Below are 21,824 nucleotides of genomic sequence, written 5' to 3'. Positions count from 1 at the left end.
TATTGAGATCTTTATTCTTTCCAGGCTTCTCCCTGCCTGCTACCTGTTGCCAAGGGTAAGGGGGATGACAGGATGAAGGGGCTAGGAAGAAGTCCTAGCCAGTACCAACCGAGGGCCCAACCAACGAACGCTTTCCAGCCACTCTCCCAGCTGCTAGAGCTAGGAAGGCCTTTCATAGTCTCCGCTTGGCCAGCTTTCTCCTGATGCTCCCTGGAGCGGCGTCCATCTTACTCCTGCATGCCTCTGCACTCCAGGCTGCTCTGCCCCTCCTCGTCCTGTGTACCCTGGAGATGTGAGGGCCACAGTCCTCAGCTGAGCCTCCTCCCCAAGCCCATGATCCTAGCACAGGCTGCAGTTGGATGGCTTCGAGCTGCGGCTCTGCGCCTGGAATAAGGAGAAGAAAAAGAGGACGAGACGAGATAAAGTCAAGGAGAAGAGGACAGATATCATTTCAGAGCTAAGCGTAGACTAGGGTCACACTGAAAGCAAAAGGATAAACATTCCAACATTCTCCATTATTTTGAAGAAACCATGCCACCAACTTCTTACTCCTTGCCAGCACCGAATCTTGTCCTTACCCACAAACCACATACCTGCTGCTGTTGGTATTCTGCCTCACTGGCTGACAATGCTTGTGCTAAAGCTAAGTCTTCTTCCTCCTGAGAACTGAGAAAGGAGTAACACCTTAAGTTGGGTGACAGCTAAGAGCATCGGATCTGTTGGGCATCAGAAGTGTCCAACAATGACCTCAGTTTTCTTAGCACCTCTTGTAGAATGGGTGTATATCATCTCTAATGAATAGAAGAAATTAAGGGTCGATGGGTTAAAGAATTTGTCTTTTTTTTTGGGGGGGGGTCAGTTGCGGGGCTTGAACTCTGGGCCTGGGCGCTGTCTCACAGCTCTTCAGCTCAACGCTACCACCCTATCCCTTGAACCACAGTGTCACTTCCTGTTTTCTAGTGGTTAATTGAAGATAAAGAATCTCGCAGACTTTAGTGCCAAGCTGGCTTTGAACCCTGAATCCTCAGATCTCAGCTTCCTGAATAGCTAGGATTATAGGTGTAAGCCACCACCGTCTGGCTCAGTTCATCTTAATTTAAGTCCTAGTTTCTAGCTACTACTTTGCAGTAGGCTCCAGTGGTCTTGCCTACTTCCTTCCAAACTGGGCCTTTACATCCTGCTCTTTTGTTTCCCTCAGAAAAAGGTACCTTGGAACCTGGGGTTTGGTCTCGGCCAGGGATAGTTCCAGGGCACGCTGCAAGGCCTCATCTTCACTCTGCAAAGGAAGAAAGAAGGCCAGTTACCTTGGGCTTTACTCTGCCTGAGTTTCCTCTGTTAATCCAATCTCTGCCCAACTCACCAAGCCATTCTGCAAAGCAATCACTGGAGGGGCTGTCCGGGATGGAGACTGGGTTGTGGTTCTATGGCTGATACATAACAGGTGAAGATCAGAGAAGTGAAGAGAGAAAAAATAGGCAGGCCTGGCCTGGCCTAGTGGTAGAGTGCTCGCCTAGCATGCACAAAGACCGGGGATCCATTCCTCAGTACTACATACATACAAAAAGTCAGAAGAGTTGTTGTGGCTCAAGTGGTAGAGCTCTAGCCTTGAGAAAGCCCAAGGATAGTGCTCAGGCCCTGAGTTCAAGCCCCAGGACTGGCAAAGAAAAAAAAAAAGAAAGAAAGAAATAGGCAGGTCTACCTGCTGGGGGAAATGGAAGAAGGCAAGGTCCGACTTGGGCTAGGAACAGTGCTTGTAGAAGTCTGACCTTGTGCTCTGGAGATAGCAGCAAGTCTGTAAGAAAGAGACACACTCCTGAAATGCCTCCAAGAACATTGCTTACACACGAAGGCAGGGGGGCATCCTTCAACCAAGAAAACACATGCACATGAAGCTCTAAGCCCAAGGATGAAGCAAGACAAGTACAGGACCCAGTGGCAATTACCCTGCCCGGCTGGTTGGGTGCCCTTCCCCAGAACAGTCATGGTCCAGTGGGTGACGGTGCTTAATGCAGAAGTTCCGGCCACAGCGATCACAGGTCAATCTCATCATCTCCCGCTGCCGGCAGCCAGAACGTTCACACTTATTGGTGAAGATCTGAAGTGAAACGTGGTTTTTAAGCCCTTATCCAGCTTTTCAGGTTTCCAGGCGCCCCACAGTTGCATTAGCTTATGGCAACCCTTTCATCACTTGCCTTGCGTTTTTGCTGTGCTGGATCAGATCGACAGTCTCTGTCAATGTGCTCGCCCACAGCCCGGTCAGGGGGCTCCCCTCTGGCTACAGGCACAGGCACATTACAGAGGGGGCAAACTGGTACTTGGATATCCTATAGTCAAGAAGCAGGAGTTAAGTTTGTGTCCTGCTCCCAGTGTTGAACTGGTCCCGAAAGAACCTGGAGGTAGCTCTCATAAGGAAATACAAAGATCCCCAGCACTGAATCTCGGGAAGAAAATAACGGAGGGGAAAATGTGAAACAAAATTTGGGGGGATTCTACATGAATCCACGGCAGCTGCCTTTCGCCCTCATGATCATCCCCTCACCTTTTGGTAAGCAGATCCACAGTGGTGTTGGGCATAGGCCACATGGTCTGCGCAGAAGATGCCAGAACATGCATCACACTTGAGCGGCAGAAAATCTGCAGGGAGTGGGTCGCATTGCAGGTCAAATGGACCTGGATGTAGCATTCTACCACGTGCGTGGGAAACATGCCATTCTGCACCCTTCTGCAGTCCAGTTTTTCTCTAGCCATTCGCCCAAGCCACCGCCCCCAACTTTAAACCCCGCCCTTCTCTAGTATTCCCAGCTGAGTCAACCCTCCCAGCTTCACTCACGCCCTAGGCCCCGCCCCTCCAACCTCAGATCCCGCCTATCACGCTCCGCCCCTCCAATCCCAGGTCCCTCTCCGCCCCGCCCTCGCACGCTCCGCCCCTCACCTAAGCGCTGACAGCTCGGCTCCGAACAGTGAGCGCCGAGATCTGGAAACTCCATCGCCGGCCCGAGAGGCGTCTGATGGGAGGCAAAAAAGCAAGCTGAGCTGCCGAGGGCTCCTGCTCCAGCTCCCCACAGTAACGCCACATCCGGGAGGCTCCCCGTTCCGCCCCTTCCCCTCCCTATCCCAACCTGGGTTACCCGAACGTCGGCGCCTTCGGGCCCTCAGCTCCTTACTCCTCCCTCGGCTGGCGCGGACGCGCTGACGTCATCACGCAGGACGGGAGCGTCGCGCGCGCAGTCTTCCGGCAGTGCGGGGAGCCTCGGGAGGGCGGGGAGACCTGCTGGCCTGCTCGCCCCGCCCCGCCGAGTAGCTCCGCCTCCTGCCCCACGTCCCATCCCATCCAGTCCCGCCCCGCCGGGAGACCGGAGCTGGGCGGCCTCTCGAGGTGAGTGAACCCGCCGCGCCGCCGCACCCTCGGTCTTCCGGGGAACGCCTGGCGGAGGAGAGCGCGGGTGTGGTTGGGGCCGATCGCCGCCCGGCTTCTCACCGCCACTGCTCCCTCCTCCTCCCCGCCTCCCATCCCCGGCCATTTAGCCCCGCGAGGTCTGCACCTCCTCTTCTGGACTAGCTCCTTATTCCCTGCAGTGCAGATTCTGCTCCAGGGCTGCAGAATCCCACCTTCGGCTGCAATTTTGAGGCCCTTTCAGAAAGACTGCCCTGACCTCCTTCCGTGGGCACGAGGGGCGCCTGCTATGGACTCTCCTACTGCATCACTCACGTCACCTCACTTCATTAAAACCCACTTGCTCCCCAACCTCAGCAGTTAAATCTAACGATCTCTCCTACCCGCATAAACACGCCTGGAACGATGAGACCACGCCTGCTTGTTTTGTTTTGAATTCCAGCGTCTAACCATCCCCGGAACAGAGTGGTCTAGGACTTCAGTGTAAACCACGCCTGCTTGTTTTGTTTTGAGTTCCAGCGTCTAACCATCCCGGGAACAGAGTGATCCAACACTTAAGTGTGAACATGGATCTGGTTTAAAATGCAGGTTTCTAACCAGGCATTGGTAGTGAGGATGCTGAGATCTAACGATCACAGTTTGAAGACAGGCTAGAAAAGTTCTTGAGACTCATCTCCAATGGGTCAGGAAAAAAATAATGCTGAGAGTGGAGGTGTGATGAAGTGGTCAAGTGCCTGTCTTGAACGGCAAAAGCCAAACAAGAGCTCTAGGCCCTGAGTTCAAGCCCGAAAAGCCCATAAAGTAAAGTACAGGTTCCTGGGCCCCTGGGCTTCTGATTCATTAGGAAACACCTGAAAGAATGCAGGCACAGAATACTCATACACTGCATTTAGAAAACACTAGCCTTGACTATTCTCAGAATTTCTGGAATGTTCTTCAATAAAGTGTGGCAATCATTAGATTGGTGCCTTAGAAACATCAAGTTGAAGCCCATGTGATAGCTCACGCCTATAATCGTAGCTACTCAGGAGGCTGAGATCTGAGGATCATGGTTCAAAGCCAGCCAATGAGACGCTTATCTCCAGTTACTCACTAGAAAAGGGGAAATGGGGCTGTGGCTCAAATAGTAGGGTGGTAGCCTTGAGCTGAAGAGTTCAGTGACAACGCCCAGGCCCAGAGTTCAAGCCCCATGACTGACAAAAAAGAAAACAACAAAAACAAAACCCATACACCAAGTTGAGCCAGGAACTAGTGGCTCACTCCTGTAATCATGGCTACTCAAGAGGCTGAGATCTGAGTATTGTAGTTCAAAGCCAGCCCAGACAGAAAAGTCCTTGAGAGATTAATTTCCAGTTAGCCGCTAAAACAAAACAATGACAACACCACCACATGGACTGAGAATGTGGCTTCATGGCTTAGTCATAGAATGCTTGCCTACCATGCATGAAGCCCTGGGTTTGATTCCTCAGTGCTGCATAAACAGAAAAAGCCAAAAGTGGCACTGTGGCTCTAGTAGTAGAGTATTGGCCTTGAGTAAGAAAGGAAAGGAAAAGAAAGGCAAGATATATCAAATTGAGACTTCATCCTCAACACCATTTTGCTTCTCCCATACCTCTGGCCTTTCTTTCTTGGGAGTGGTCACTGTCTTCCCATAAGTCTAGGTACAGGGACAAATAAATAGCCTTTGGCTTGAACATTAATCATTTACTTTCTTTCTTGAGAATTTGGGATCAAGGGCAAGAGAATCAGCCTAACACTGTCAGGCCTATAACATAAAAGCTAGGAAATAGCTATCTGTCAAAACATCATACTGTCATTTTTGTAAGGAAATTGGAGGAGAATGGGAAAGGAATAGGCTGGACTCAATGGTCAACAGTCTAGGACTGTTTATTGAGAAACAACGAGGGGATTGGACATTGTACTCAGGGCTGGATTTTGGGGAAGGCTTATATAGGGCTTAACAAGGAAGCAAAAATTAAAAGATGGGTAATGGTCTCTTGGAGGCTCAGGATGATATCCCTGACCAGGTCCACAATGCAGTGTTCTACCTGGAGTGTGGGGACAATTATCTCCTGGGGACCAAGGTCTGTATGACCTGCTTGCAGACAAGCACACAAGCATGCACCTGGTGCTTTGCTTGACTCTGGGGAATAAGGCAGGACTCGATCCTTCAATCCTGAGAAGAGGACAGGAAAAATGACTGTTAATATTCAATGGAACACAGGCCCATAAAGAGGATGGACTTGTACCTCATATCCATAGGTTTAAGTCATAGGATTATCTGATTTTTTTTTCTCTTCTCAAAAGTTTACAGCCGCCAGTGGGGGCTCGAGACACCTGTAATCCTAGCTACTCAGGAGGCTGAGATCTGAGGATCATGGTTTAAAGCCAGCCCAGGCACTAAAGCTTCTTATCTCCAATTAACCACCAGAAAACCAGAAGTGATGCTGTGGCTCAAGGGGTAGGGCACTAGCCTTGAGCTGAAGAGCTCAGGGACAGAGCCTTGGCCCAGAGTTCAAGTCCACGCCCGACAAGAAAAAGAAGTTTATAGCCCCCAAACAAAGCAATAGTTAACTATTTTCATATAGTTGGTTTTACTTTTGTATGTTTTATTGTAATTGTAAATCAGCTGGGCATGGTGGTACACACCTGTAACTGCCACAATTGGGAGGAAGGGGCAATAAGATAAAAAGTTCAAGGTCATCAGCTGCATAGCAAGTTCAGTGCATGAAGAGACCTTGTCTTATCAAAAATAAGGGCTGGGACTCTAGAAGGCAGTTGGGAGGTTCCTGAAAAAACTAAAAATAGACCTTCCCTACAACCCAGCCTTACCACTCCTGGACATCTACCCTGAGCATCATAACCCAGGATATGATAAGGACACCTGCACAGCCATGTTCATTGCTGCACTATTCACAATAGTCAGGCGATGGAAACAACCCAGATGCTCTATTACAGATGAAGAGATACAAAAATGTGGTACATATATAAAATGGAATTCTACATAGCCAACAGACAAGATAAAATAATGGCATTTGCTGGGAAGTGGATGAAATTGGAACAAATCACATTAAGATAAGTCAAGACCAAAGGAACAAAAGGCGCATGGTCTCCTTGATGTGGATATTAGATCCAAACAGTACAAGAGCCATGACTCAATACTCAGGTTCTCAAGGTCATTGAACTTGGCGATATGAACATAACTATATGACATATAAATCTATGATGGGATATATATTCTATAGACATTGATATATAGATTGATATGTATCTATGACATACAAACTCTCAGCTTAATTTTAATTTTGTTCTTAAATTTATGTGCTAGTAATTTCATACAGAGATTCTATTCTTGAATACTAGTTTGTTAAACTTGACATTTGAAATATGATATGAAAAATCAGTGTTGATAAAATCTTTTAATAAAAAAATACGGGCTGGGGCTAGAGTTCAGTAGTAGAGAGATGCCTAGCATGCTCAAAATCTTAGGTTTGATGCCCAGTATTGATGTATATATATAAAATTATCTATCTATCTATCTATCTATCTATCTATCTCCCTGTGTGGATTCAGCTTTTAAGTAGGCCCTTCAAAAAGTACAATTACTGGACAGCTCACCTTTATAAATTCTAAGACTCCAACATCTGTGAACTCTAGAATCAGTTCTGCTAAATTGAAACATGACATTGCTAATATTTAACTATTTTTATACTTACAAAAACAAATTGGTAGTGGTGTTGCCAGACCATAATCTCAGCACTGAAAACATTCAAGAGAGGGGCTGGGACTGTAGTTTAGTGATAGAGTACTTGCATAGCATGCATAAAGCCCTGGGTTCGATTCCTCAGTACCACACAAACAGAAAAAGCTACAAGTAGCACTGACTCAAGTGGTAGGGAGCTAGCCTTAAGCAAGAGAAGCCCAGGGACAGTGCTCAGGCCCTGAGTTCAAGCCCCAGGACTGTGTCTCCTATCTCAAAGAACACATGGTTTCATAAATTTAATCCAATCTAAGCAGCACAAGTCATCGGAAATAATTATTTTTCTTTTTTTTTTCTTTGCCAGTCCTGGGGCTTGAACTCAGGGCCTGAGCACTGTCCCTGGGCTTTCTCAAGGCTAGAGCTTTACCACTTGAGCCACAGCACCATTTCCAGCTTTTTCTATGTATATGGTACCGAGAAATCGAACCCAGGCCTTTGTGTATTCTAGGCTATCAATCTACCACTAGGCCAAACTCCCAGCCCCAAGAATTATTTTTCCTTTCCTTTTATTTATTTATTTATTTTTGCCAGTACTGGGCTTGAGTTCAGGGCCTGATCACTGTCCTTGGGCTTTCCTCAAGGCTAGAATTCTACCCTGAGCCACTGCACCACTTCTGGCTTTTTCTATGTATGTGGTACCTAGGAATTGAACCTGGGTCTTCGTGCATGCTAGGCAGGCACTCTACCACTAGGCCAAACTCCTGGCCCTTTCTTTTTATTTTTACTAATCCAGCCCCAAGAATTCTTTTTCTTTTTCTTTTTTTTCTTTTGTTATCGGGGTAATGTATAGAGGGGTTACATACAGTTGCATTCATCAGGTGGTGGGTGCATTACTTCTCACACATTGATACCCCTTAAGAATTATTTTTCTGGGGGCCGGGAGTTTGGCCTAGTGGTTAAAGTGCTTGCCTAGCATGCATGAAGACCCGGGTTCGATTCCTCGGTACCACATACATAGAAAAAAGTCAGAAGTGGTGCTGAGGCTCAAGTGGTAGAGCTCTAGCCTTGAGAAAGTCCAAGGACAGTGCTCAGGCCCTGAGCTCAAGCCCAGGACTGGCAAAAAAAAAAAAAAAAGAATTATTTTTCTGGGGTCGGGAGTTTGGCCTAGTGGTTAAAGTGCTTGCCTAGCATGCATGAAGACCTGGGTTCGATTCCTCGGTACTACATGCATAGAAAAAAGTCGGAAGTGGTGCTGAGGCTCAAGTGGTAGAGCTCTAGCCTTGAGAAGGTCCAACGACAGTGCTCAGGCCCTGAGCTCAAGCCCAGGACTGGCAAAAAAAAAAAAAGAATTATTTTTCTATGATGACCTTCTACCTAATGCTCAGCATGCTAGTTTTGGAGCCCAAACACGATGGCAAACACTGTGTAAAAGCATAGTTTAATATATGCATCATAAAATCAGATACACCAAATGTCTGTGTTTTAGTCCTCAGATTTCCCCATTTTCAACAAATATAGTAGAAAAAGGGTAGTAGATAGGATGTTAACTCAGTTGCTATAAAAGAGGTGCAGATTAACAGTAGCATAAACAAAGTACAAGTTTAATTCCTTGTTTCTATGTATGTGGTACTGAGGAATCGAACCCAGGTCTTCATGCATGCTAGGCAAGCACTTTTTTCTTTTTTTTTGCCAGTCCTGGGCTTAAGCTCAGGGACTGAGCACTGTCCTTGGATTTTTCTCAAGGCTAGAGCTCTACCACTTGAGCCTCAGCACCACTTCTGGCTTTTTCTAAGTTTGTGGTACCAAGGAATTGAACCCGGGTCTTCGTGCATGCTAGGCAAGCACTCTACCACTAGGCCAAACTCCCGACCCCGTAGGCAAGCACTTTTATCACTAGGCCAAACTCCCAGCCACACCAAGAATTTTTTTAATTGCTTATAAGTCATATTCATTTCATGTTGTAACATCACCAACTAAACTCTATAGTATAATCTCCTTCAACAACCCAAAAGAGGAAGTGCATGTGTGTGTGTGTGTGTGTGTGTGTGTGTGTGTGTGTGTGTGATTTGAGACAAGTTCTCAGTATATATTCTAGTTTTCCATCTTCTTACCTCAGCTTTCCAAGTGCCCAGATTTTTAGTTTTATTTCATACCCAGATTTTTAGTTTTAGTTCAGTTTACCATTCTGGTCTAAGGTTGCAAAGTCTATATCTGCTGAGAGCAACCTTACTGGCTAAATCCTCAGATTTTGGGAGACAGGAAATAGAGAAGAAACCTAGCCAGATTGGCTTTAATTGCCAGACTCACTCTAATGGTAGCCCATTCACCAGTTAATCCATGAATTCATTCATGAGGAGTCTTAATCTGCTCTTGAAGATCCCACCTGACCACTCGTCCGTCTTAGTATCTCATAAATGAACTTAAAGTTCTCCTCCCCTTCCCCATTACCTCTCCTCCTTCTCCTTCTTTCTTCTTTTGTAGTGCTACAATCTTGCACTTGGTTTTTGCCAGTCTTGGGGCTTGAACTCAGGGCCTGGGCACTGTCCATGGACACTTTGCTCACTCTGCCACTTGAGCCACAGCACCACTTTCGGCATTTTCTGTGTTTGTGGTTCCAGGGACTCCTATCCAGGCTTCGTGCATGCTACGTGAGCACTCTACCACTGTGTTCTGCTCCCAGCCGCTAAGCCATACTTCTTAATGGAACTTCTTAAGTTTCCAAGTAAGATTTAAAGATGACAAACCATAACAAAGTTCCTCTTAGGAGAAGTTTTATCTCAAGTTTCCTCTGGCCTACATTTTAGAGGATTTTTTTTTTTGTCAGTTGTGGGACTTGAACTCTGGGCCTGGGTGCTGTCCCTGATCTCTTCAGTTCAAGGCTACTGCCCTAACCCTTGGGCCACAGCGCCACTTCCAGTTTTCTTTTCTTTTCTTTCTTTTTTTTTTTTTAACTTTTTTTGTGGGTCATGGGGCTTGAACGCAGCCTCGGCACAGTCCCTGAGCTCTTCAGCTCAAGGCTACCACCTCCCCTTGAGCTAAGTTCCACTTCCCATTTTCTAGAGGTTAATTGGAGATAAGAATTTCAGATCCTTTTGTGCCCAGGTTGGCTTTGAACCTTGATCCTCAGATCTCAGCCTCCTGAGTAGCTAGAATTATAGGCGTGAGCTACTGCACCCGGCTCACTTCCAGTTTTCTGGTGGTTAATTGGAGATAAGAGTCTCACAGACTTCCTGTCCAGGCTGGCTTTGAACCAAGATCCTCAGATCTCAGCCTTCTGAGTAGCTAAGGTAATAGGTGCGAGCTACCAGTGCCCGGCTTACAGGATTTACTTTTAGGGCCCACACCCAAAATCTTGGGTTTCATAGGTCAGGTATAATAGCTTGAGTAATGAAGAAGGGCAGAAAAAGAAGTTTTATTGTTTGTTTGTTTTTTGGGGGGAAGGGTAAGAGTTGTGGGTTTGTGGGGATGGTTCACCCATTCTAAGGCTGGGATTCAGGGCCTTGTACTATCCCTTAGCTTTTTCACTCAAGGCTGGCACTCTGCTACTTGAGCCATAGACTCTGTTTCAGGTTGTTGTTGTTTGTCAGTTGTGGGACTTGCACTCTGGGCCTGGGTGCTGTCCCTGGGCTCTTCAGCTCACAGCTGCTGCCCTACTCCTTAAGCCACAGCACCACTTCCAGTTTTCTCGTGGTTAATTAAGGAGTCTTGTGGACTTTAGTGCCCTGGCTGGCTTTGAACTTCAATCCTCAAATCTCAGCCTCCTGAGTAGATAGGATTACAGGTGTGAGCCATTGCACCTGGCTCAGGTTGTTATTTTTTGTTGGTTTGTTTTGGGCCAGTCCTGGTGCTTGAACTAAGGACCTAACACACTGTCTTTTAGGTTTTTCACTCAAGGGTAGCACTTGAGATACTTTCAGATATTTGGTAGTTAATTGCAGGTAAAAACTTTTTTGCTAGGTCTTTACAAGAAGGAATTAGGGACACACTAGTCCTCCTTGGCACAGGTCAAAACTTTCTTAATAAAGACCCAGAAGCACAACAAATTAAAGAAAGTTTGGACAAATGAGACTGCATTAAATTGCAGGGCTTCTGTAGGCAAAGGATGAGGCTAGCAAGTTAAATAGAAAGCCCACAGAGTGGGAGAAGATCTTCACTAACCATACAATGGACAAAGGCCTCATGTCTAAAATATATCTACAGCTAAAAAAAAATTGAATCTCTCCAAAACAAATCTTTGAAGAAACAACCATCCCATTAAAGATGGGCCAAATACTTAAAGAGAGACTTCTCTGAAGAAAAAATAAGAATGGCCTATAGACACATGAAGAAATGCTTGACATCTCTGGCCATAAAAGAAATACAAATCAAAACAACTCTAAGATTCCACCTCACTCCGGTTAGAATGGCCATGATCAAGAAATCCAATAACAACAGATGCTGGAGGGGATGTGGCCAGGAGGGATCACTACTACAGTTGGTGGGAGTGCAAACTCGTTCAACCACTATGGAAAGTAGGATGGCAGTTCCTCAAAAGACTAAACATAGAGCTCTCCTATGACCCAGCAATTCCACTACTTGGCATTTACCCAATCGTCCAGAGACAAGGGCATACTAAATCCACTAGCACAACGATGTTCATTGCAGCACTATTTACCATAGCAAAGATATGGTAAGATGCCCCTCAGTAGATGGTTGAATCAATAAGATGTGATATTTATACACAATGGAATTCTATGCTTCCAGCAGAAAGAATGAGTAGATGGTTGAATCAATAAGATGTGATATTTATACACAATGGAATTCTATGCTTCCAGCAGAAAGAATGACATTGCCCCATTTGCAAGGAAATGGAAAGACATGGAAAAAATCATATTAAGTGAAGTAAGCAAAACCCAAAGGAACATAGGCTCAATAGTTTCCCTCATTTGTAATAATTAGTAGAAACCTAGGACTCTCCTAGCAGAGGATCGCAAGAGTTCAAACCCTAAATGCATACGGCCATATAGGATGAGGCCAAATTACTGGATATGTAAACAAGAACTTAATTATGAGTGACTGTTGTTCTTAATGTACTATGTCTTTTTCTCTTCTCTTGTGTTGCCCTTTGGTTAATCTCATATTGTTACAATATCTACTTTGTTATCTGGTATATTATATATATATATGTTTATTTGTTTATTTGAAATAGGAGGGGGGAAAAGATGGGGGGAGGGGATGGAAGGAGGGAAATGGGTACAAAAACATGAGAATGGGTATCAGTGTGTGAGAAGTAACACACCTTCTGTCTGGTGAAAGTAACTGTAACCCCTCTATACATTAAAATAAAATAAAATTTGAAAACCAAACGTTTCTGCTCGGGCTGGCATTGTCTCAATCCTCAGAGCGCAACCTCTTTTTTTTTTTTTTGCCGGTTCTAGAGCTTGAACTCCGGGCCTGGGCACTGTCCTTGAGCTTTGTCAAGGTTAATGTTCTAGATCTCAACCTCTGAAGTAGCTAAGATTACAGGTGTGAACCACCAGCACCTGGCTATTTCTGGGTTTTGGCTGTCTTATTAGAAATATGAGTCTTAACAGCTTCTCTGGCCAGCTTGGCTTGGAACCTCAATCCCGAAGCCTCCTAAGTAGCTAGAATTAGGTGTGAATTACCAGTACCCAGAAAAAATAAAAAAGGTTTATTGAGCAGCATGGGTACCTGCTTGAAGAGGAAAGGTGTTACTCATGGTTCCTTGTCTTCACTGGATAAAAATGCCAAATTCTGGCCTAGTGGTAGAGTGCTTGCCTAGCATGAACGAAGACCTGGGTTTGAGTCCTTGGAACCACATACACAGAGAAAGCCAGAAGTGTTGTTGAGGCTCAAGTGGTAGGGCTCTAACCTCGAGAAAGCCCAAGGACAGTGCTAGGCACTGAGTTCAAGCCCCAGAACTGGAAAAAAAAGTCAAACTCTGCATGGTCTGTAGGTTTGCCTGTTAAGAGGAAGAGTGCTAGACAGTATGATAGTGCACACCTGTAATCCTAGCTATTCAGGAGGCTGAGATCTGAGGATTAAGGTTCAAATCTAGCCCAGGCACAAAAGGACCTGAGACTCTTATCTCCAATTAACCTCTAGAAAACCGGAAGTGGGGCTTGGCTTAAGGGTAGGGTAGGTAGCCTTGCACTGAAGAGCTCCGGGACTGGGCCCAGGCAGCTTCATGACCCACAAAAGAGAGAGGGGGGGGGGCGGGAAGGGGAAGGGTGCTGCCTGGATTTCCTCCTCAACCCAACTCATTTGTTGGGGCTCTGAGAGTAAACCTTTGTGTTTTACCCAGTTCCTAAACCCTGATTTTACTTGTCAGGTATAAATACTATTTCTCAGTCTTACCTCCTGAAAACTTTCTGGCTGTTCCTGTTTTCCCTTAGCTAGCGGTAGCCTCATCTTCCGTAAAGCCCAAGTATTCCCCTGACAGTGAAGAAAGGCCCTAGTGGCTTTGAGTCTGTAAATCACAGTCTTATACCTGCTCTTTATTTTCCTGACCTTGATCTTGAGGCAGACAGAAAGTAAATAAATGTGTTCCAGATCAAGATGGAAACGCCAGAGTATGTGGAGTGAGAATTGAGAATTACTGATACTTTATATTCTGTGGTTGGAATATCTGATTAGAGGAGGAGAAGGGGAGAGATGAAGCTGAGCAGACAGTTTCATTGAATTACTTTGAAATAATTTAAAATATGAACGAACAGTCTTTTGAAGTGTATGATAATAAACCTCTATATGCAGGTAGCAATGTTAGGATTTACATTCACCTCTTTTGCAGTGCTAAGGACTGAAACAGACCCTTGCACATGCTGGGCAAGCACCCTTTCATTAACTTGGTCCACAGCCTTTAGATTCACTTCCTGATTCAGTGTTCCTGCCATATAGCCAGAGGCTGTTTAATTTAGATCACTGGCTATCATCCAGGGACAAGTTTGCCTCTAGGGGACATTTAGCAATGTCTGGAAACACTCTAGTTGTCACAGTGGGAACAGGGGCATAAGTCAGAGTGCAAAAGACACAGTTACTGGTATCTAATGTGGCACACAGCCATAGATGAGGCTGAGGATTTTATAGTGAACAGGAAAGCCACCACAAACACTAAAGAATTATCTGGGTTTGCCAGGTGTGGTAGCTCACACCTGTAATCCTAGCTACTCAGGAGGCCGAGATCTGAGGATCCAGGTTCCAAGCTAGCCTGGACACTAAAGACTGTGAGATTCTTATCTCCAATTAACCACTAGAAAACCGAAGTGGTACTGTTGCTCAAGGGGTAGGGCAGTAGCCTTGAGCTGAAGAGCTCAGGGACAGCCCCCAAGCCCAGAGTTCAAGCCCCACAACCAAAAAAAAAAAAATTGGAGATAAGAGTCTCAGGACTTTTATGCTTGGGCTGGCATCAAACCATGATCCTCAGATCTCAGCTTCCTGGGTAGCTAGGATTACCAGCTTGAGCCATCAGTGCCCAGCTTGTATAGATTATTTTTTGTGCTGCTAGTTACTTCTAGAGTTTCACAGAATGGTAAGATAGTAGTATCTGATTTTGTATTTGGTTTGATGGTTGGTCCTCTTGTCATTTTATTAACTATCTATCTATCTATCTATCTATCTATCTATCTATCTATCTTTACTTACTTATTTGCCAGTCCTGCAGCTTGAACTCAGGGACTCATGCTCTTGTTTGGCACCCCCCCCTTCGCACCTGGTTAAGAAAGGAAGTTATACTTGTGATGACACATTCAGCAGCCATAAGGAGAGGTTAGCATGTAGAGGAATTGAGGCCTCCTGCCAACAGAAAGTTAGAAATGGAGGCCTCTAGCCAATTGGCATGAGGCAGCTATCTTGGCAGTAAATCCTCCAGCCCCAGCCAAACCTTCTGATGACTACAACCAAGTCCAGGTGACATTTGCACTGCAGTCTCATCGGACATCTTGAACCAGAACCACCCAGCCAAGCTGCTCTAGATTCCTGATCATCAGAAATAGTCTGAGATGAGATAATGTTTGTTGTTTTATATTGTTAAGGTTTAGAGAAATAAGTAGACTTTGTTATTGATACATTTTGTTGAAATATTTTCTTTACTTTGGGGCGACTCAGATTAAAATACCTATGATTTGAATGATTTATAAAAAATTAACATTACAGTTCTGAAAATTGGGAAGTCCAAGATCAAAGCAAAAGTCTATTTGGTGTTTGATGAGGGCCTGACATCAAGGAAGACACTTGGGTGAAGGGGCACACTTGCCCACTCAAGTGTTTTCGGTTTTTTTTTTTGGCCATTCCTGGGGCTTGACCTCAGGGCTTGAGCACTGTCCCTGAGATTTCTCAAGGCTAGTCTTCTATCATTCCTCAGAGTGGTGGAAAGGAGGAAACAGTGACAACCCTAGCCAGTAAGCCCTACTGTGCCTGTAGCTCCTTCCCTCATTACTCATGGCTCAATCATGGCCCGAGTCTTGGTCTGACTGTGGCAAGGAATGGGTTTCTTGCCCCATGGAAGGAGGTGGTGGAGCATCGGGGTTTTGGGGGTGTCTCTGGTTCCACATACACAAAAAAGGACAAAAATACAGTTAAAAAAGCAAACAAGGGGCTGGGAGTTTGGCCTAGTGGTAGAGTGCTTGTCTAGCATGCATGAAGACCCGGGTTCGATTCCTCGGTACCACATACATAGAAAAAAGCCGGAAGTGGTGCTGTGGCTCAAGTGGTAGAGTTCTAGCCTTGAGAAAGTCCAAGAACAGTGCTCAGGCCGAGTTCAAGCACAGGACTTGCAACAACAACAAAAAAGCAAACAAAGAATTAGCAGCATGGTGTGTGCTGTACATATATACACATACTTACAGAAGCATCTGAAGATTCTGTGTCCTATGTGGAATGACAAAGAATGCTCCAGATACTGTGGGAGCTTTAGGAGAGCAGGAGTGATACAGGATCAGAGGATGTGGGATAACAGGGAAGGTTTGTTGATGAACTATGGTCTGAAGACATCTTAAAAATTAGCACGAGGGCCAGGAGTTTGGCCTAGTGGTTAAAGTGCTTGCCTAGCATGCGCGAAGACCCAGGTTCGATTCCTTGGTACCACATACATACAAAAAAGCTAGAAGTGGTGCTGAGGCTCAAGTGGTAGAGCTCTAGCCTTGAGAAAGTCCAAGGACAGTGCTCAGGCCCTGAGCTCAAGCCCAGGACTGGCAAACAAACAAACAAAAAAATTAGCACGAATGGCCAGGAGTTTAGCCTAGTGCTAGAGTGATTGCCTAGCATGTAGGAAGACCCGGGTTTAATTCCTTGGTACCCCAAACATCGAAAAGTCTGGAAATCGTGCTGTGGCTCAAGTGGTAGAGCTCTAGCCTTGAGAAAGACAGTGCTCAAGCCCTGAATTCAAGCCCAAGGACTGGCAAAAAGTTAGCATGAAGTGCAGCAGGAGAGCTCAAATTCAAAACCATACTGGGCTATGTAGCAAGACTGTCTCAAAAAATAAAAATAAAAGCTGGGCACAGTGACTCACACCTGTAATCCTAGCTACTCAGGAAGCTGAGATCTGAGGATCACTGTTCAAAGCCAGCCTGGGCTGGCTAGAAAATGGTAAGTGGGGCTGTGGCTCAAGGGGGTAGGGCAGTAGCTTTGAACTGAAGAGCTCAGGGACAGCACCAAGGCCCAGAGTTCAAGCCCCATGACCTACAAAAATAAAATAAAAATGTGAGGCCTTTGCCGGCATGGTGGCTCACGCCTATAATCCTAGATACTCTGGAGGCTGAGATCTGAGGATCACTGTTCAAAGCCAGCCCAAGCACGATAAAAACATGAGACTCTTATTTCCAATTAATCACTAGAAAATGAGAAGTGGGTATATGGTTCCACGGGTAAGGCAGTAGCCTTGAACTGAAGAGCTCAGGGATAGCACCTAGGCCCAGAGTTCAAGCCTCCCCACACCCTCCCACTCTCACACACAAAGTAAGGCCTTTTTCTAGTGAAAGCAAAGGGCACATACACGTAATGCTAGGATGGAGGCCAGCCAGGGTGCCAAACAACAAGTAAGGAAGCTTCTGATTTGATATGGTCAGATCTCAAGAGACTGAAAGAGAGCTTGAATTTACAGCTTATAGAAGATCAGCATTTGGTCAATAATAAATCTCAACAAGTGCATGGAATTTGTATTTTCATTTAAGGGTTGGAGATGTAACTTGAGCTTTACATGCTCAAAACTCTGGGTTCAAATCTAGGAAACAAATAATACATACACATATACATAGAATCTAGACATATTGTTGGGTATAATTTTTGGATGGGGACAAGAATGTGGACAGAGAAACTGTGAAGAGAGATGAGGAGGGTGGAAACCAGGGCTGTCAAAGAAGTGTCAAAATCAAGAAATGAATAGGGGGGCCGGGAGTTTGGCCTAGGGGTAGAGTGCTTACCTAGCATGCACGAAGACGCGGGTTCGATTCCTCGGTACCACATATATAGCAAAAAGCCAGAAGTGGCGCTTTGGCTCAAGTGGTAGAGCCCTATCCTTGAGAAAATCCAGTAACAGTGCTCAGGCCCTGTGCTCATGCCCAGGACTGGCAAAAAAAAAAAAAAAGAAATGAATAGGACACAAAATTGGCATAAACTGGACGCCTACAGTGTGTGTGTGTGTGTGTGTGTGTGTTGAACTCAGGGGCTATGTGTTGTCCATGAACTTTTGTCAGGTAGGCCTAGTGCTCTAACTCTTGAGTCATAGCTCCATTTCTTCTTTTTTACTGGTTAACTGAAGATCAAAGTCTCACTGATTTGTCTGCCAGGGTTGGCATTTAAGAATAACTCTCAAGTCTTAGGCTTCTGAGTAGCTAGGATTACAAGTGTTAGCCACTTGGTATAAGGCTGAATATCCACTAGATACAGAAGGGGAGAGAAGTAGACCCTTGTGGTTGTAGTGCCAATAATAAGCAAGATGGAAAAATGCAGAAAAAGTCCTGTGATTCAGGCTCTAGGATTTGTCATCTTAGCAGGAAATAAAAATCAGGAGTCCAGCTGGGCAAAATAGTTTGTTGTTTCAGCCAAAGCTAGGCATGTGTGCACTTGTCATGCTAGCTATAACAGGAAACATAAATAGGAAGATCACAGTCCAGGATGACCTGGGGAAAAAGTGTAACTTTATCTCAAGAATAACCATAGAAAAAGACTTGGATAGATGTGTGGCTCCATAGACAGAGGACCTGCTTGACCAAGTATAAAGCTTTAAGTTCAAATGTCAGTACTTGAAGAAAAAAAAAGCAAAAAGAAAAAAAGCCTTCTGAGACAGGTGAGAAGCGAGAGGTAGAATATAGAGTTGAAAGAGAATGAATTCAGTTTTTGATTTTTTTGAGCAGAAGTGCACATCACATGGGATATTCATATGGAGATAGCTAGTGGAAATTTTGGGAAAGAAGCTAAGTTTTAGATAATATCAACATTTGGTAAACAGGTGAAATTGCCTAGGATGAATGAGGAATTTGCCTAGAATGCAAAGGAGCACTATCCTGTTGAGTGACACTCAACAGTATAATCATATCATATATATATATATATATATATATATATGGCCAATCCCGGGGCTTAAAGGCCTGGGAACTGTCCTTGGGCTTTCTCGAGGCTAGAGCTCTATCACTTGAGCTACAGCACCACTTCTGGCTTTTTTTTTTTTAATGTACTGAGGAATCGAACCTGGATCTTCATGCATGCTAGGCAAGTTCTCTACCACTAGGCCAAACTCCCAGCCCAACAGTATAACCATATTTAAAGAAGCAGGCAAAAGAAGAGAAGTCTAAGCAACTTCAGTTAAACACCGAAAGTAAAACTACATGACAATATATAGTCCTTTATATTATTTTTCGAATCACTGTTCTTGACCATTGTATTTTTGAAAGTCATTTGAGATATGCAGGAGGTAGGTCAGTGGTTTTCTTGTCTGGGCACAGGAGACAAGCTCACTTAAATCCATTCTGTTCTGTCTGGTGTAGCATGGTACGCATTTTGTGTAATCCCGGTACTAAGGAGGTTGAGAAAGCAAGGCTGAAAATTTGAAGCCAATCTGAGCTTTATAGGGAAACTGTCTTTTTTTTTTTGCTAGTCCTGGGGCTTGAACTCTGGGCCTGGGCACTGTCCTTGAGCTTTCTCAAGGCTGGAGCTCTTCCACATGAGCCACAGCACCAGTTCTGGCTTTTTCTGTGTCTGTGGTACTGAGAAATTGAACCCAGGGCTTCATGCGTGGTAGGCAAACACTCCATCACTAGGGCACACTTCAGGCCCAGAAACTTTTGTCTCTAAAAGAAGCAAAACAGAGCCAGGCATGGTGACTCTCACCTGTAATCCTAGCTACTCAGGAGGCTAAGATCTGAGGATCTGAGTTCAAAGCCAGCATGGGCACTGTGAGACTTTTACCTCAAATTAACCAGTAGAAAAGTGAAATGGTGCTGTGACTCCAAGGGTAGGGCTGTAGCCTTGAGCTGAAGAGCTAAAGGACAACATCCAGGCCCAGAGTTCAAGCTCCACAACTGACAAAAAAAAAAAAAAGCAAAACGGGGGCCAGGAGTTTGGCCTAGTGGTACGAGTGCTTGCCTAGTATGCACAAATACGGGTTCGATTCCTTGGTACCACCTACATAGAAAATGTTGGAAGTGGTGCTGTGGCTCAAGTGGTAGAGCTCTAGCTTTGAGAAAGCCCACGGACAGTCCCGGCCCTGAGCTCAAGGCCAGGAGTGGTTAAAAAAAAAAAAAAAAAAGCAGAACAGTCAGGTGCTGGTGGCTCACACCTTCACACCTATAATCCTAGCTACTCAGGAGGCTGAGATCTAAGAATCACAGTTTGAAGCCAGCCTTGGTAGGAAAGTCTGTGAGAATCTATCTCCAATAAACTATTCAGAAAAAACTGGAAGCGGTTGCTCAAGTGATAGATAGAGCACTAGTCTTGAGCAAAAGGAGCCTAGGGACAATAGCCAGACCCTGAGTTCAAGCCCCAGGACTGGCATACACATAAGAAATGGCAAAACAGTTTCAACTGTTTTCTTCAATTTTTATAGCTGCAATCTATTTCAACCATATTCATCCTCTTTGAAATGTTTTCATTGTCTTATTCTCTTCCCAGTTTTGTCTCCTAATTAGTCCCTTAGATTCATGTTGTTTACATATAATACATATATGTAATATGTATATGTATTACACCTATAATACCCTATATAGTACATTTATATATACATACATTTAGTTTATATAACACATAATACATATATTTATGTATTATACCTCTTTAGCCTGAACTTTTTTTGGGGGGGAGACGCTAGATTTTAACAGACAGCTCCAAGTATGAACTAACACATCTAGCTCCCACTAACATTTTCTATGGTTGCTTTTTCTGCAGCCTAATTGCAGGTTTTTACATTTCTGCTCATTTTTCTTGTACTCTGAGGAAAAGCTTTCCTTTTGCACATTTCATCATTGGGCAGAAAATGGCCAAGACACCCAACAATAGGATCATGTAGACCAGAGTGAATGTAAAAATAGACCCTTGCCTGGTGCCAGTGGCTCGTGCCTGTAACCCTAGCTACGCAGGAGGCTAAGACCCGAGGACCAAGGTTCAAAGCCAGGCTAGGTAGTAAAGGCCAAGAGATTCTTATCTCCAATTAATTACCAAAAAGCCCAAAGTAGAGATGTGGTTTAAGTGGTAGTGAGCTAATCTTGAGCACAAAAGATCAGATAGCACCTAGGGCCCGAGTTTATGCCCCAAGACCTGCACAACATACATACACAAAACAGACCCTCAACAAAATGCACACCTATAGCCATTGCTCTGATTCAGGCAGCCACAGGACTCCTATTCTACCTCCAAACTGCAAGATTATTTACAAAAACATTGGAGAGCATTGTTTTCTGTTAATTGTTTTTCTGGAATTGCCTGCTTGTTGACTAAAACTGTTTATCCATTCTCTTGCAAAAATCTCTAGATGATTATAGTTTATGTTCCTTTAGTGACAGGACTAGACAAGTGTGTCTCAAGCAAATATGAAATAAACTAAGAATTTTCAGCTCACGAAGTAGAGCAATTGCCAACATGGAGACAACTTCAGGATCAATCTTCAGCATGAAGGGGAAAAAAAGATACAGGTAGCATTACCATAAGGTATAAACAGCCAAGGGCTTAGGGCATGAAGTAGGGCATCAAGACCATCCGCTCAATCCAGAATTTGTTTTCCCAAAGGCTTGCCAGGAGTCCGCCCTTCCCCTTCATGAAGCCAAGACATTGTCTCGCTAGTTTCCAAATCTTTGGGCATCTTTCATCTTCCTTTTAGGACCTATTAGTGGACAGGCCTTAACTGGTGGAATGCGTTTGCTGAAGCCAGTAGGTTTGGATCTACGGTTTACTGGGCCTTGTAGAAAGTTAATTTGTAAAATGCAGTTAATAACAGGAGATATATATATATACACATATATATATATATATATATATATTAGGAGTTGCAAAGAAAAGACTATTAGTACATAAGTCACTTAGAACAGTGCCAAGCATGTTATATATTCAAAATGTTAAGTACTACTTCTTTAGTTCTCTGGTCTAAAATTAGTGTATCTATTGCTTGTTTGGATTGCCCAGTAAAGATAAATCAGGGCTGAGCAAGTTGGATCTTAGCACACAGACAGAAGGCAGGTAAGGGTCTAGGCAACATGGTAGAAAAGTTGTTATGGCTCCACATTTCTATTGATTGGGAAGACAAGGCAA

The 21,824-nt window shown here is 44.7% G+C and overlaps 1 protein-coding gene across 3 annotated transcripts; it reads right to left on the bottom strand.

Annotated features, from left to right (window-relative positions):
• Window positions 1–2: 2 nt before the first annotated feature.
• Window positions 3–3,227, bottom strand: Zfand2b (zinc finger AN1-type containing 2B). 3 transcript variants are annotated; one of them, XM_090354847.1, is made up of 10 exons: window positions 3,129–3,227; window positions 2,933–3,005; window positions 2,540–2,634; window positions 2,193–2,324; window positions 1,944–2,095; window positions 1,700–1,792; window positions 1,361–1,427; window positions 1,209–1,276; window positions 594–666; window positions 3–284 (listed from the first exon to the last, which is right to left on the bottom strand). In XM_090354847.1, exons 2-10 carry the CDS (start codon window positions 2,985–2,987, stop codon window positions 228–230), a joined length of 792 nt encoding a protein of 263 aa, XP_090210973.1. In that variant the 5' UTR covers window positions 2,988–3,005; window positions 3,129–3,227; the 3' UTR covers window positions 3–227. The 3 variants fall into 3 exon arrangements, with proteins under 3 accessions (XP_090210973.1, XP_090210974.1, XP_090210975.1); XM_090354848.1 differs by having other exon boundaries at window positions 3,120–3,175; XM_090354849.1 differs by having other exon boundaries at window positions 212–384.
• Between the last annotated feature and the right edge of the window lie 18,597 nt (window positions 3,228–21,824).

The sequence above is a fragment of the Megascapheus bottae genome, chromosome 21 (genome assembly GCF_031878675.1).
Source record: "Megascapheus bottae isolate mThoBot1 chromosome 21, mThoBot2.hap1, whole genome shotgun sequence".
Taxonomy (NCBI): Eukaryota; Metazoa; Chordata; class Mammalia; order Rodentia; family Geomyidae; genus Megascapheus; species Megascapheus bottae.
This window is presented reverse-complemented; position numbering and strand designations above follow the sequence as displayed.

What these genes read in the sequence shown, in the direction of transcription:
- Zfand2b (XM_090354847.1), bottom strand. Translation starts at nt 2,987, where the DNA reads ATGGAGTTTCCAGATCTCGGCGCTCACTGTTCGGAGCCGAGCTGTCAG. An exon ending in CAGCACAGCAAAAACGCAAG is followed by an intron (nt 2,096 to 2,192) that starts GCAAGTGATGAA and finishes GTTTCACTTCAG; the next exon opens with ATCTTCACCAATAAGTGTGA. An exon ending in ACCAAACCCCAGGTTCCAAG is followed by an intron (nt 667 to 1,208) that starts GTACCTTTTTCT and finishes CTCCTTTCTCAG; the next exon opens with TTCTCAGGAGGAAGAAGACT.